This window comes from Wyeomyia smithii, chromosome 2 (genome assembly GCF_029784165.1).
Source record: "Wyeomyia smithii strain HCP4-BCI-WySm-NY-G18 chromosome 2, ASM2978416v1, whole genome shotgun sequence".
NCBI classification, from domain to species: Eukaryota; Metazoa; Arthropoda; class Insecta; order Diptera; family Culicidae; genus Wyeomyia; species Wyeomyia smithii.
The window spans coordinates 232,159,654-232,175,755 of record NC_073695.1 but is presented as its reverse complement, the minus strand read 5'-3'; the positions used below and the strand labels follow the sequence as shown (position 1 = coordinate 232,175,755).

General features: G+C 37.9%; 1 protein-coding gene across 2 annotated transcripts in view; it reads right to left on the bottom strand.

Moving 5' to 3' along the window:
• Positions 1-3,219: 3,219 nt before the first annotated feature.
• LOC129725240 (uncharacterized) overlaps positions 3,220-16,102 on the bottom strand; it is a 29,816-nt gene continuing 16,933 nt past the window's right edge. Inside the window, exons 1-4 of one of the 2 annotated variants that reach the window (XM_055680800.1) lie at positions 5,158-5,240; positions 4,742-5,116; positions 4,485-4,681; positions 3,220-4,421 (exon numbers count right to left, since the gene is read on the bottom strand). In XM_055680800.1, coding sequence (XP_055536775.1) covers positions 3,279-4,421; positions 4,485-4,681; positions 4,742-4,784 — 1,383 coding nt within the window. In that variant the 5' untranslated portion in view covers positions 4,785-5,116; positions 5,158-5,240 and the 3' untranslated portion in view covers positions 3,220-3,278. Of the gene's footprint in view, positions 4,422-4,484; positions 4,696-4,741; positions 5,117-5,157; positions 5,241-16,102 lie in introns of those variants that run through there. The other variant, XM_055680801.1, reaches the window with a different exon arrangement.

Below are 16,102 nucleotides of genomic sequence, written 5' to 3'. Positions count from 1 at the left end.
GATTGGGTGAAAATTGTGCAAAGTGGAGCAGCCAGAATATCAATACAACGGCACAAAAAAACGGGACCAACAGTGTACGAACATTTAAGTTTATTAGCGGCGGTAGTAATCATGTCATGCGTGACTTCGAAAATGTCAAGTTCAGCAAGGTCGGCTGGCACATTAGCCGTAGCACGCCGAGCAACGTCATTTGAGGCACAATCCGTGGCAAATACTGAGGAGAAAAACTTCGCAAAAAGCTCACAAGAATCAGAGTCCGAGCAGGATACCATTTCCTCCAAATAGACGTCCGAAGGAGTTGAGCGATTTTTCCGTTTTGAATTAACGAAATTCCAAAATTTTTTCGGATTTCTGCGCAAGTCTGTTTGAACTCCCAGAACATATGCTTTGTAAAGACTAGAGTTTAACCGCCGATATTCTTCACTTGAGCGTTTAAAATTTTGTTTAGATTCGTAAGACCGCAAACGGCGAAGCCTGCGCAGGCATGCGTTTCGTTTACGCTTTAAAACTCTTAAGCTGTGATTACTCCAAGCTGGAGTGGAAGGCTGTTTCACAAATGGTAAATTTTCTCTAAGCCATGAACCAACAACTGAGCAGAAGTTTGCTGCCATCAAGTCCACATCATTACTGTTCAACAGTGCTGGCCAGTCAATGTTTGAAATTAAAGCATTAAAAGCTTCAAAGTCGATTCTTCTGTAGTTTAATTCCCGCCTCACGGGTGTGTCACTAGAACAGGCAATCGCATTACACAAGTTAGTAGTAGAAATTGTCAGGGGGGAGGGGGGATGGTGTACTCTCATCAACGGAGTTCAGTTCAGTTCAGTTTTGAGTTCATTTAAGTTAAACTAACTCGCAGATAAAATATTTTTTCTCTCACATGAGCGTAAACGAAAGTAAACAAGATACGAAAAAAATGTAATTTTCAAAATCAAGTTTTGCTTCAGGACGACAGTTTAAAATAAACTTTTGCAGCAGGTATGCCGATTGATTTGCAATTGTTACAAACTTTTCTAACGGGTTTAACGTTCAGTACATCAAATTGGACTACCCAAGTAACAATCCTAATGCGATTTAGTTTTATTTATATTTTATGGTAGTTTTATCAAAACATTACTGAATATAACGAGTTTTATCACAAGGTTTTTTAAGAACTTGTGGTTTTTATTTATCAGCAATTTCCAAGAGTAATTAACGAACACTTGAAGAGTCCTCCATAAAACTTCTTCATCAATAAGTCTAATGAACCTGAGGAGCGGTTTTTAAACCTACTTAATATCCCTTTTAAAATACCTTTGAGAAACTTCCATAAAACTTCATGAGAGTTTTACGATAGTTTTATGATACTTATCTTTAAGATGAATCTATCTTGAAAATGTGCCCAAAATTTTATCTTAAACCCATTTTGTCTCATGAAAGAGAAAACATTTGTGAAAGAAAAGAATCTAAAATAAACAAACATTTTTCAGCTCATTCAAGCTAACTCCTTAAGTCAAGTCAAGTCAAGTCAAGCTACATCATATTAAATCAAATCATTTAAGCGTGTATACTTTTGTTGAGAACAAGCATCAAAAATGATATTCATGCCCCTGCTTCATGCATTATGTTGCATTTCTTAATTTTGCCCATTCATGTTTAAGGTCCTAGCTCTTAACCGATTTGAGAAATTAAAAACATGTAAAAGGAACAAGAAATTTAAGCAATTAACCATGGGCTTGGATGCAGCAATCATTCCTATGAGTATTTCTTCCGGTGTCACCACCATTCACTACACTTCTTCACTACATTATTATTGCTTGTGAGCTTTGATAGCTTGCGTTTCTTTGGAGGTGGCACTGGATAGTCTTTCACTTCAGTATCAGGCCAAATCTCCATCCGTTCGAGCTCATAATCAGCTTGATGCTTGACTGTAAACAAACAGCTGTCAAACGGGAGAGAGAGCTATCCCAGATAAAATTTGTTTGTCTTGAAAAGTTCAAACAAGTTTTATTCAAGCGCAAGTATTCTTCTTCGAGAATGCAATAAGTAAATGCCAGCTTATCGAGATACTAAAAAAATCTTATTAGTCTTGCACAAGAAGTTCTAGTTAGAACCCGTCTTATGAGAGATTAATATAAAACCATCGACAAATATGGCGAACAGACTGTGTTTGACTCCATCAAAATAATAGCAATTTGTAATTAAACGGTAATAAAAGACCGTGAGTCTCAATGCTACTAATAATTCTGGCAGTTTAGCAGTGAATGTTGACCATGATGAACACAAAGTTTAGTAAAATTTTCCATAGTCCAGCAAACCGGAACTTAACGAAAATTCCGATATTTTTCGTATTTTCTAAATAAATTATTTATTTGGCAGTAATATCATGGCGCGTTGAAAATTACAAACTTTTTTGACACATAACACGTAAAAACTGAACTCGGCAATTAAAAATTCTCATATATGAACTTGAAAAAACGTGAAGATTTACCTACCTATTTTATTTAACGACTACGCTGACATTCATTTTGGAGAAGGAGTAGATCGATGGAGTTTGTTTCATAAATTGCTCTATGTAAATGATAAATTAATTCTGTTCCAAGCGAAATAAGCTAGAAAGAAGAGTTGCGAACCTGATTCATAAAACTCTCGAAATTTGTTACAGTTTTTTCATGGTTGTGAACAACTCCTGAACGTCATCATGAGTACATATCGATAAAAATATAGAGTTTTAAGCAAACTTTAGGAACTATTCTTGAGAACCTTCTCTAGCATGGGCCTCCTTGGTCTTATGGGGATTTTATGGCTGATTTGTAGCAGTTTGTGAGAATAATAAGATTTATACACTGTTTTAAAGGACAAGCAATCAAAACTTCTTCAAGTGCATCGTAAAACTGATATTGTTACTTGGGTAGGCTCGTAAAAGCAAAGGCTACTTGAGCTGTGGGAGCGAGGATGTTTCGGCGAATTATTCACTGAGTTAAAAAAGAATGATGTCATAACAGGCACTTGGTGTCTTATCTGTGCACAGCTTGTTCGCTTCGTAGGGCTTACTCGTTTGATTTTGAAATTTTTCATTCAGTTTCTTTAAAAGCAGTGAAGGAATAGGTAATGTTTCACTAATTTCTAATATATTACTGTTACCTGGCGAAATCAACATCTGGTAGTTCAATAGTCAATGTAATCGAAAATTGTAATCACACTATAGAACTATAAAAATGGAAAAGAACAGACTTATCACTTTAAGCATGTTTATTTCTTTTCTTCGTGTAACTTAAGCCTAGTTTTTGACTTCAATAATCCTATCTACGTCCCTTTTCGAACAGATTCCTTGCCTGCCGTAGGGAAACATCCTTCGTCTCCGGAAGAAACACTTGCAGTACGATGCTCCCGGCAACGATTGGTACACCGGCAGCCAGTAGAATCTCCCCGAACACGGGTCGATCGATGGAGAAATTTGGTGAAAAGGCGATCGACAAAACGACAACATGTACCAACTGTTCGACGGACTGTACAACGGCTACCGAGAGTACTTTCTTCTTCGGCGAAAAGGCTTCCGAGCAGTAGACATCCCCTGCGAACGCACAACCACTTGCCGACACCAGTTGATAGGCGAGGAATAGAGGGACAGTCGTTGCCGATGACATATCGCTGTTGGTTTGGTAGAATATTCCGGCGGTTAGGAGGAGAACTCCACTCAGCAAGCTGGATACGGTGAGTAGAAGTTTCTTGGGGAGTCGGTCCACAGTTTGAATTCCAGCGATTGCTACCGATAGGCGTATTAGAACCATCAGAACGGGTGCGAGGTCGTAGTCTTGGATGTTCCACCAGATGTTGATGTCATCGATAGCATACAATTGCAGTAAGTTGATGATCAGATTGAAGGACAACGCTTTCACAATAGCGCATACGATCAGCAAGCTTAGCGGTCGTAGGTTTCCTTCCTTATGTAGGGAGGTATTTTGCTCTGGATCGTCCCAAACCACGATTTTAGCTTCAACAAGCTCAGCAAATACTATCGGTGAATCAATCGGTTCTTGACGCAGCTTTGCGATCGTATCGGCCGCTGAAACTTCTCCCTCTCGCTTCAGTAAAAATAGTGGAGATTCTCGAGTTAGAAACGTCGCACACAGACCACTCGAGACGGCAGCAAGGATCGATATAATGCCATATATCTGTGTAGGTTCCATCGAGTCATCATTCAAAATCAACGAATTGATTGTGGCGTGTAGAAGATAGCCAACCATCAGAAAACCGTTCACAAAGCTTACGATTGTGGTTCGTAGTTCATCGGATGCGATTTCGCCTGCGTGGATGACGGTGTTGAGGTACGCGGAACCGAATGCCATTCCACCTATGATTCGGGCTATAAAAATAGACCACAAATCGAAGAATCGTGCTGCCAGCAGGACCCCGGCACCGATATACGCGTAGTAGTAGAAACGCTATAATATGATAGAATAGTTATTCACTAGCAGAGAGTTTAATCTTGGAATTGTGAAACTTACCGCAATGTGTTGTTTATAATAGGTAGGCAAAAGATAGGCAGTAAGTGCCGCCCCGGCTATCGCCCCTAGATGAAATACAAGAATAGTCAACAGAATGGTGTACTCTTCATGGTCGAATGTCCACGAATGCTGATGCAGCTCGGGATTGAACAGTCCGACGGCTAGGAATATTCCCGACGGCATCAAGGTGAGTAATCCTACCGATAGAATTCTAGAATAACGTGGATTTATGGACACAAATAAATGTTTTTCAATACCTGAGGATATTCCGTAAATCTGTCGTATATTTTTCATCAGCATTTTGCTAACAAATGAAGGTTTTATCTTGTGCAAAAGTTACAGAATACAGCTAGTAAGAGAGTTGCTTCCGCCTCAGTTGTAAACATTATGAAGATACTTTGCTTTCCACAGAACTGTGATACTGCACTCCACTTTCAGTCTAGTTTTGGTGTTTCTTATCGCTGGTGCCGGAGAACTGATATGATAAAAGATGGATAGCGATTGCATGGCTAATGGGCGAATGATGTTGATGAACACCGCTCAAGTACAGCCATTCTCGGTCGACAGACAATTTCCAAAGCGGTAAGGTTGAATCATCATCTCGAGCTTATCCTGCTGAAGAAAAATAAAATCTACAGTTGGCGTTAGTTACTGCACTATTTATTTAGCAAACAGTTCTCATTTGAATCAGCATCGATGTTCATAATAACTCTTTCAATTTACAGAAGGGTTCCTTTCGTTTGTACAGGGAGGGCATTTAATAAAGTGCTGAAAAAGTTGAGATAACACTGCGAAAAATTTTTGAGTTCATATCTCTTTCAACAACATATGAAGTAAAAACCAATCGAATGAACTTTTATAACTCTTTAATGCAATCGATCAGACCGCAAAACGGGAAGGCGAAACGTTATGAATAATCTGTTGGTTGTTTGCTGGTTATATCAAACAAACGGATTATTTCCATTGTTCGATTCGAAGCGCCTCACAGCATATTTGATGTCCATTGTACCTCGAATAGCCGCTCGTAAGTAGCTAACAGGTACTTCAGAATACACAGGTACACAGGTTAAATCACCAAATTAGCAGTCGAATCAGCCCTCCAAGCGACGTTCGCTTGCGAATGGTCCGATCTTCACCGGCAGTCCCAGCAATGGTTCTCTGCCGATCGTTGTCGAGTTAGAAAACCATACTTCATTACATCGTTTCTTCTCTACGCACTAATTTATATTCAACTCGAGGCTCCTGATCCGGCCACTTTGAATTGAAAATTCTACACACTCATCGCGCTTGGGCCGAGAATCCGCACAATGCTCAATATGTTTAAACATTATTAATTGAGAAACATCGTTCTGTTTGCGCTAGCGTTAGCTTGCTGTACAACATATGTAGCGTCGGGTTGATGGCATAAATTCATTCTTTTAGCGAAGTGTCGTTAGTCACCGTGCTTGGCTATAAATTTTGTCTATTAAGGAACGCCTTGAAGTAAGCTGCCGGATCGCTCCAAACGGCAGCGTTCACAAATCACGAGAGCCTTTTTACTGCACAAATATTTTGAATGCTGCACCATCAAACTGTTGACAGTCCCAGTTAGAGTGCAATAAAAGTCAGCAACATTTTAACAGTCGTTGTTCATAGTTCTACTCAGAGCAAATTCAACATGGAATCGTGATTTCAAATGAAAACGGTCGCCGACTGGTGTTTGCACAGTAAATTAGAACTACAGCTGCACTCGAGATGCGGCAACGACGACGACGACGACCGAAGATCGCTGAATCACTGCTCAAATTCGAAATTCTAACATAATTTAGTTCAACAAATCGTGATTTGTTTATTTGCTCCGCCGATGATCTCGGGTGACTCGAGGAAAAGTTCTGGAATTGATCGGAACGCATCGGAATGTTAGCCGATTTGACATTTTTCTGCTGCTGGCGAAGAACAAAATAATTTAGGGAGGGACCCTACTGTAATAAGTCGAAAAAAAAATATTTTTCGGATTCTTATAGTGGAGTGATGTGTTAGGGTATTTTGGCTATTGATTAAGGTATATTTGGAGATATATTTTTCATATCCTGGATAAAAATATAGTGAGTATTACGCTATTGGCAGCGTTTTTCTCGAAACCATGTTTTTCAACTGGTGGTAAGTTTTTCTCAGCATCTACTGAACGATTGAGCTGAAGTTTTTTACAGCTTTTTAAAAGGGATTACATAACTTGTTACATAGCCGTTTTTGATAATTCCAAAAACCGCCGCCATTTTGGCAAAAATCACTATTTGAAAATTTATAAAACATTGAAAAATTCAGATATCGAAAAACGGCCATGGTAAGTGTTCCTTCTATACCGCAAACTTATCATAACATGTCAACAGCAGTTAAAACTAATAAAATGTGTCATAGCTTACGGTTGGAATCACAAAATTTGCTGGCGATGATGCATAAAGAGTGATTTTAATATTGTTAGGTACCTAAATATGTAAAATTTAGAAATGATGAGATGTCAGTCAAATTTTATTCGTTTTTCAAAAATGGAGAAAGGTTTTTGCTTGGGGCTGCCGAATGATTTCGGCTTTCCTCTGCAAATCAACTTTTATGTACACAATACCCGCAACTAAACATGCTACGAAACCCATATACTACCGTACGGATTAGTACACAATACGAATAAAGAAAATTTTGTTGTTGATTTCTATCAGGCTTATTGTTTTCCTCAATAGACCATCTCACCGAATCTCTTTAACCTCACTTTTCTGACAGTTAGCCGTACCTTTGTATTCTAGTGAAGCAATCGTGAGGGTAGTGGAAATGCTTCTTAATTTATATTTGTTTTTAGTGTACTAGCACCTAGCGCACAATATTTAAAGGGTATTTTGGTCACAATAAAAATGCTCTGCTATAATTGAGAACTATACTACATCGCCTGAGGGTAATCAAAGTTACCAGTAGCTGTCCAACTGGTCTATATGTGGAAAAAGCTGAGTTAAAATTTACCGCGCACTCCTTCTGCGGCATGAGCGCTGTGTGTAGCATTTTTTTGCGCCACACTTCTTTCTTTTGCTTTGTGCTGTGTTTCTGCCGCTCGCAGAAAAAAATTAACTCACTTGCTTCTTACACCACAGCCTAACGAAACAATAGTTGTGAATCACTCTAGTGAGAATACACAGAAGTACAGCGCAGTGCGTGTTGCTCAGATAATTCAACAGAGACAACTCAAGTTTATGAGTTTAGCTTAGCTTAGCTTAGACTGACTGCACATGTCAATGGTTGCTTCTCCGTGACTGTTCTAGGCTTCATTCATTCTCTTGATTTTTGCTCAAACTTTCTCTTCTACCTGTCGAACGCCTAAGAGAACTACTAACCACGCATTTATTCGTAGAGCGATTCATTCGCAGAATTCATTTTTACTCACAATAATAGTGTGCGAGGGGTAAACAAATACTTTCTCTCTTAGTCTGAAGAGATCAGTTTGCATTAGCTTTTTAGTTACTTAGTGAGATGCTAACCAAAGAACAAAATATGGAGGAATATATTGAAGCCACACCTCAACAGATTTTGAATTTGGTGGCATAAAAAGATTCAGAACTCAGCATTAGTGCGTATTTTGCAAACGTTCGACTTTACACTGTTTTAACGCAATTCTCAGATGTTTACTGAACAACTAATTTCACTTATCTTGTGTGTACGGATGAGCTATTTATGAGAGTTTCACTGGGCCTATGCTCTGTCTAACGAACAAGAATTATGTAAGTCACAGACAATTAATTAATTTCATTATTTATTTACTGTATTCGAGCCAAATCGTAGTGAATGGGAACGAGGAGGTCCCAGCGCCCGAGACGGCTCTATAATTTTCTATACTGATGGCTCGAAATTAGGAAACAGGGTAGGTGCTGGAATCACAGGCCCTGGAGTGAATTGTTCAGTAGCAATGGGAAAATGGCCCACTGTCTTTCAAGCTGAAATATACGCTATCTTAGAATGTATTGCAATTTGTTTCAACAGAAACTATCGTTATGCTAATATATGCATGTTTTCTGACAGTCAAGCGGCTTTGAACGCTCTGAAATCTGTTTGCTGCTCTTCCAAATTCGTCTGGGATTGCGTAAAAATGCTTCAGCAACTGGCTAAATGCAATAAGGTAAAGCTCTACTGGGTTCCGGGGCATAGCGGTGTTGAAGGAAATGAAAAAGCAGACGAGTTAGCCAGACTCGGGTCAGAAATGGAATTTATTGGCCCTGAACCGTTCTGTGGTGTTTCGAACAGTTCTCTCAATATGGCACTGAAGGAATGGGAAAAAGAGCAGGTGCTGCTGAATTGGAATGGCATCTCGACAGCTCGGTAAGCCAAGCGGTTCATCAAACCAAACCTATCTATTACACGAAAACTGCTAAATCTTTCAAAAAAAGACTTACGCACGTACACTGGACCGATTACTGGTCATTGTCCATGCAAGTATCATCTAAAAAAAAATAGGAAAACCAGATGATGATAGCTGTAGGTTTTGTAGTATAGAGAGTGAAAGCTCTCAACATCTGCTGTGTGAGTGCATGGCAATATTTCACAGAAAGCGCCAGTTTCTTGGAAAAGGGCTCATAGAGCCTTCGGAAATATGAGCTAGTTCTCCTTGAACAGTTTTAGAGTTTATAAGCAAAATAATACCAGATTTAATACAAGATGTTGTCCACTAAAAAAATGTAGTGGTCAATATCTTGTAAAAAGGCATACAGCAAAAGAGGACACACCACAATAGATCTAAATTCTGGTCGCAGTGGTAATATGTCCCCGAGAGGGAAAAAAAAGTCACAGACACATCAACCACAGACAACCAGCTAGACTCTTACCAATTGTGAATAAGTTAAAGAATCAAAACAGCCACTAATCGCTAGTAATACCCACAGTTTCCCAGGAACATGTCACTGATCAGTAACGAAACGTCGGACAGTAAAAACCAGATCGTTCTACTTATTCAAGAATGCTCAGCCGAAATTACAACCAAACATCATAAAAATCCCAACAGTCGAACACTCATTAACAATCATGGATTGTCTATTTAACTATTTTTGATTTATCCTCTGTTCAGCCGACTGATTAGATATGCACAACTAGCTAATTAATATTTGTTACCGCTTTTTACACTCACAGACATTACTGTCAAGGTTGGTGACACGCACAAGTGTGTGTGGTTTATTTCAATAGGGCAAATGTAATGTTCGTAAATGTAAAACAACCGTCGCCTCTTATACAAAGAACAGGATGGTCATTCAACACTCGCGCATCAAAGAGATGCGCACACGTCGTTCTATTTATGTTGAGAAATATTATTACAAGATTACATTTTACAAGATTATCATTTATTACAAGATTATCATTTCTAGAACAAATGCCAAAATACGTTCGCGGAAAAACGTAGTGTTGGCGAGTACTCGTTTGACATGTTTGTTCAAGAATGTGCTTAGGAGCCGTTCAGTAAATACGTAAGCATATTTTTCCACTTTTTCCCCTAAGCCCTAAGAAAAAATATTTTTGAGTTCTGAGAATCTGTTGGACTGACCTAACATGAAAAAAAGGTGGAGCCACTCACAATATCACAAACAGAAAGCAGGCTCGTGATTGGTTTAGAATTAGAAATGGAGTGTTGCGCTACACTGAAAGATGACGCAAGACCTACTAATTTCAAAATGAGCACCATAAGCGAATACGAACATTGAAAAAAGGACCTTTTTGGCGGTGTTATTTTCCCTTTGTAACTGTTGATCGTCCATCGGCAGCATTGTTATATTTCCTCGTTTCTGCAAAACTGGATTTAGGGTAAAGTAAGTATAAACATCTCCTATCTTCACCAAAGTTATATATCTCTACCAGCACCAATGCACAATGGTCCAGAAACCAAATTCAGGGGGAAGTTTGGGTCTAGGGCTCTATGGCAATATTGTAGAGAAAAACTTTCTTCTACAAAGTTGTTACATATAATAAAGCGCTTATTAATTTATAATTTAAAATTAAGGGTGACCAGAATGTTCGATGCAATCAAGTATCTAACTTTTTTATCTTTGTAAATAGAAGAAAAACTTGTTCTATGATGTTATAGCTCCAATAATTTTAAATAACTTTGTAAAAAAAGTTTTTCTCTATCTTTGAGAACAACCGATTCATATTGAAAAAACCTATTTTGCGCTCTAATTTTTTATTTCAAGTTTCACCTTGAAACTGTCTTTGAACGACTTTAAGAGCTTTTCAAAGGAAACAATTTGCAATGCCAATATCGCAAATTTCTCAATTCTACTCAAAGTTATTAATGTTTTTCATAAAAAAATATGCGTTGTTATTTGTTTGTCATTCTTTTTGGAGCAAGCATAAAAAATATCTCTTGGTCTCATTTTGAAGAGCATACTTTACTCTATGAATAGAGAAATTTTTAAAAATTTTACTTTTTAAATTTGAGTAAATTCAATTTAAAAACATGACAAACATTTTAATAATTTTATACATTATGCATATAAAAGCACCCAGGTTTATTTTTTGGTATTTTTTTCTTATAACTAGAAGTAATAACCTATAATTTGATATAAAAAGATCGGAAATTGATCAACCGGGGTTCAAAAGTTATGAAATTTTTTAAAATTACATTCATCGAACACAGTCGTTTTTTATGGTCACCCTATTTTGAAGTTGATCACGCAAAGTGCTTCAATTGTGCCCAAAATCGCAGGGATGGATCTATGTTGAAAATATATTAATATAAATAAAAATATATTACAAAAGTTCACATCAATGGACAACGTAATTCTAATTCCCTAACAAAAAAAAAAATGTTGAAAATAATCAATGCGGTATTTTTTCGTTGGGTTGTTAGGGGGACTATCTCCGAAATAGAGTGACATTCAAAACGACTATATTCGATGTATTTTATTCCAAAAAATCATAACTTTTGAACCAGTTGATCGATTTTCGATCTCTCTGAATCAAAGTTAAGATAATTACTTCTAGTTATAAGAAAGAAAACCAAAAAAGTAAATCTGGGTGCTTTTATATGCATAATGTATAAAATTATTGAAATTTTTGCCATGTTAAAAACATTTTACTCAAATTTAAAAACGAATTTACTCAAATTTAATAAAAATAAGAGCGGGGGCCTAGTGTGGTTGGTAACGTCTCCGCCAACCACGCTCGACGCCTGGGTTCGAATCCCACCGCCGACATAGGTGTCGATGGTTGTGAGGTGGCGTGATCCACTCACAACCAACCCAACTGGTCTAGATTCAATCCTAGCCGACACCGGGAGATTTTCTGAGTTGAAAAATCTCTGGGATCACGCCTTCCATCGCATGAGGAATTAAAGCCGTTGGCGCCGGTCCGTTAATAAACGGGTCGTGAGTTAGGGTCCTGGGTGTGGAGTCGCCTCCCTGGGCGTCGGTGATTGGCCACAACAGTGGCGGAACTAGACCGACGGAAAATAAGCGAGAATAAAAAAATATTTTTTTTAAAAATAAAATATTTTTAAAAATTCCTCCATTTATGAAGTCAAGTATACCCTTCAAAATGAGATCAAGAGATATTTTTCATGTTTGCCCCAGAAAGAATGACAAACAAATGAAAAACGCATACTTTTTGATAAAAAACATTTATAACTTTGAGTAGAGTTGAGATATTTACGATGTCAGCATTGCAAATTTTTTCCCTTAAAAAGCTCTTAAAGTCGTTAAAAAACAGTTTTAAGGTGAAATTTGAAATAAAAAAGTTTGAGCGCAAAATGTGATTTTTCAATATAAATCGGTTATATATATTGAAAAATTTGGTATATCGAAAAATTTGGTCACCCTATTTTTTGATAATTTTTCAATAAGCGCTTTATCATTTGTAACAACATTGTAGAAGAAAGTTTTTCTATAGCATTGCTATAGAGCTCTAGACCCAAATTTCCCCCTAAATTTGGTTTCTGGACCATTGTGTAACGTGGGTAACAACGATAGAAAAAAAAATAGCTTTCTGCTCCAGATGGCTTGTTTCAACGGTCACTTGTGGTCATGGCTTTGCATAGAACCCTTCTGTTATTCAGCAAACAGTTACGTAACAATTTGTTACGCTCTTGCGTGTTGCATATTGCAGGTCTGCGGCTGGATAGCAACAAAATTTTGTTCGTGCTGAAAAACTTGAGGACCAGCCGTTTTTTTTATAGAGCGTTCCTTCATTTTGAATGAAGTGTAATAAAAAATTAGTGTTTTGTGCAAACGATGAATTCAATTGCTACCGATTTTTTATTTGCGCATCAAAATCGGTATCGGCGCAAACAAGTGTTAACAGTCAGAGTGCATGTAGATTAACGTAACATTTCTTTTTTAATTCTAGCGCTAAACCCTTTGAGAAAATATTGAATCTTCAATTGTTTTTATGTTCTATTCTAAAGAGGACAATTGTTGTTCCATTCGAAATCGGATATGATGCTGATCCCATCTCTGTGTTACCCCAACAGTGAGAATGAAACACTCTGATAACACAGTGGAAACCGTTTTCACACTGGAAATTAGACGACCGCTGGCAGTTTCTGACTGCCAGTATGCTTGTGTTGCTGTCAAAACATGGCAGACCTTCATCGGAAGAAATACAGCTGCTTTTAAGTTATGTCCCACGGTCGCACCATTCAATAGTAAAATGATTTATTCGAGCAGAAACAGACTCTCATATAACCCAAAGAGTTGGTTAATTAGGTACCGTACTGCATAAAATTTAAATCAACGAAAAATGAGTTTTTTCCCATGAATCCCGAAAGTTTAGCATGTTGGTTATTTTATTTTTGTTGCAATTAAATGCTTTTTATGTAGCTTTAAACATGTTTTGTATATGAAAATAACGAACACTCAGAACTCGGCTTCGATTCAAATACCGAACACTTCATCGTGATCACTAAGAGACAGATAGGCAAACCTTCGGAATACTGATTGTCACTTTTTTCAACGTCTGCTGATTCCCTGGAAGTGGCCCTAGGTAGAAAGCTATACATCACTGGGTGAAGAACATTCCGAGGAACGAAATAGTATATAGTAAATCTATTTATTATTACACTAGCTATAATAATTCTATTTTTATTCTGAATAGTTCGAAGTTGAGACTGTTCGAAGTTTGAGTCAACAAGCGAGAGAGAAAGAGAAAGCAAGCATTAAGCGACCAATCGGTAGTAGAAATCTGTGTTTCAATAAGGCTTGACAATTTTCAATTAGTACAATAGTTTGTATAAACAAATTACAATATACCACACTTAAGCGAACGCGTAGATAATTTTCCAATCGATTGCTACAAGAAAGGAAGAAATCGGTTGAAAGTCAACCGACTTATGAGCATTTGAAGTTTGACATATTTTTTCTTTGACCGTTTTTGATTTAAATTTTATACTCCTATGTAGCGGTGCTTCCTGTCAATTTTGATCCGCTCGTTTGATAGCAGTCTAATGCTTATTTTTGGTAAACTTTGAACACCAAACTGTCGGGAAATTTTGAGCTTTTAGAGATAAAAACGACTTTTGATAAAGTTGAAACAACAATGTATAACAAAATTGAACTAAATTTACAAATCTTTAAGATAGAACTCCAACGAAATACAACATAAGTTTATAGCATACCCGCATAATCAATAACCATAAAATGTGCCAAACACCTAGTTCGCGATATAGACCCGACTGTATGGGGTATCGTTAAACCATATAAATTATCATCCGTTTATGGTTATTAATTATGCGAGTATTTAACAGTATTTTCACAAATTGTTGGCTTTTCGTTGTTTTTCAATGTTTTTGAATACATTCAATGTGAATGTGAAGAGTTTTTATTCCAACTCGTCTAAGTTTTCTTGTTTAGTGCTCATTTACCTAATTCACGTTTTGAGGGTAATTTATTTACACTCTCCATTCAATGACTTTGTTGAAAAAGTGTCGTCAGTGTTAGGATACAACACAACACGACTCAGAAGTGAAACTGAAATATTTCATTCATCAACGTGCCGTCTGTCTACGATGACTTACTCCTTGGCAGGGTTGATATTTGTTGACACTCTTGAGTGAAAGTGAAAAAAAGCATCCATAAACGTTATTTTTTTACAATCCTTTCAGAGTTCTCCTTTCCCGCTTTTTGCATGGAAGTGAACTGTCAAAACACCTCATTATATTTCATGCGATGAAAGCGAGACAACAAAATCAGTTTATCAGTTAACAAAGATTGTCAAGGCATCGGTCAGTGTCAGTGAAAAAGTGTTTCGGTGAGGTTTATTTTGGTTGAGTGCACTGTTTGTTTTTCTTTTTCGCTTTGAAGTGAAGATCATTTGGTTGGATTTGTCGTCAAATTTTATTCCGTAACCGTGAACGATGCGTGCGATCTATTTCATCTGAGTATAACAGCACGCTACTAGGACGAAAATCTAGTGTATCTGGAGGAGTGCTACGATCATTGGAAGTGAAAATTGATAATGATTGGCTGTAATTTTCGAATAATTATGCTGGGGAAAATGACTTTTATCAGCACTGCTCCTTGGACATGAATTTTGATTAAAAAAAAATCACAGGAGGGTTGTGTGCAAAGCCACGACCGCGAGGGTAAAGTAGAATACTTTTACACGGCTCTACTTACGGCTGCACATTAACCTACGGCCGGGCGAAACGGTTCACGCCGCTTTTCGCGTTTAGCCTGGCAGAGGCCTAATGTGCACGGCCAACATATTAGAAAGGTGTTTTCACATTGAAAGTTAGACACGGCTTTACTGGAGTAACTGTTGGCAAATGCATCTACCGCTAATACCGCCACTATCGTACGAAAGCGCTTCGTTTTATGTGGGGAATAATATCAACAACGAAAAATGACGCGCGTCTAAGCACACCCGGACTGTTTCGCCATGCCGCTTCCATTTACTTCCTTATAACATCCGCCTCATGGAAGTACCGGCTGCACCTACCGCTGAGGCTGTTACCATACAGCTACTGGTACCTAAAACTATTAACTCTTCAAATTAAGTGTTTTATTTGTCCTCAAAAGAGCAACTGTTCAATTCCATATCGGATATAATGCAATCGCAGCTCTGTAATATTACGACAGTAATATTCTTCTGAACAAAATGATCCAACTTTTCCATTAGAGGAAGTGCCGGCTGATGTACGGCAAAAATCTCGCCCGATCGCTCGCGTTGGCGTTCGTTCTCAGGCAGATGCCTGAGACGTGGTGGCAAGTGATTTGTTTAATTTGAAGGCAGCCACAGGCGCAACCCGGACGGTCCATCCAGCTCACCTTCCGGCTAATGAATGTAGCTAGTTTTCCCAGAAACACTGTTTTATAGCCGAAGGGTGCTACGTAATAGGCCACGCCTTTCAGTTCAGTTTTACCATTTCCTAATGTTCTTTAGACGAATTATTCCACAATTCGCATTTGATTTTTGTATCCAGCGAATAAACACCGATGGTGCTCTTACACACGCAACAATTTAACCCCTAACCGTATTGCGGCTTGTAACATCAAGCGATTTCGTTTGCTCGCTGTTGTGTGTTGCATCATGTTGCAACTTGGCAGCTGGGAGACGACGAAATTCTGTTTATGCTGATTGATTGGATCGTCTTCATATTAGCTCTGCATAGTCGAACTAACTGC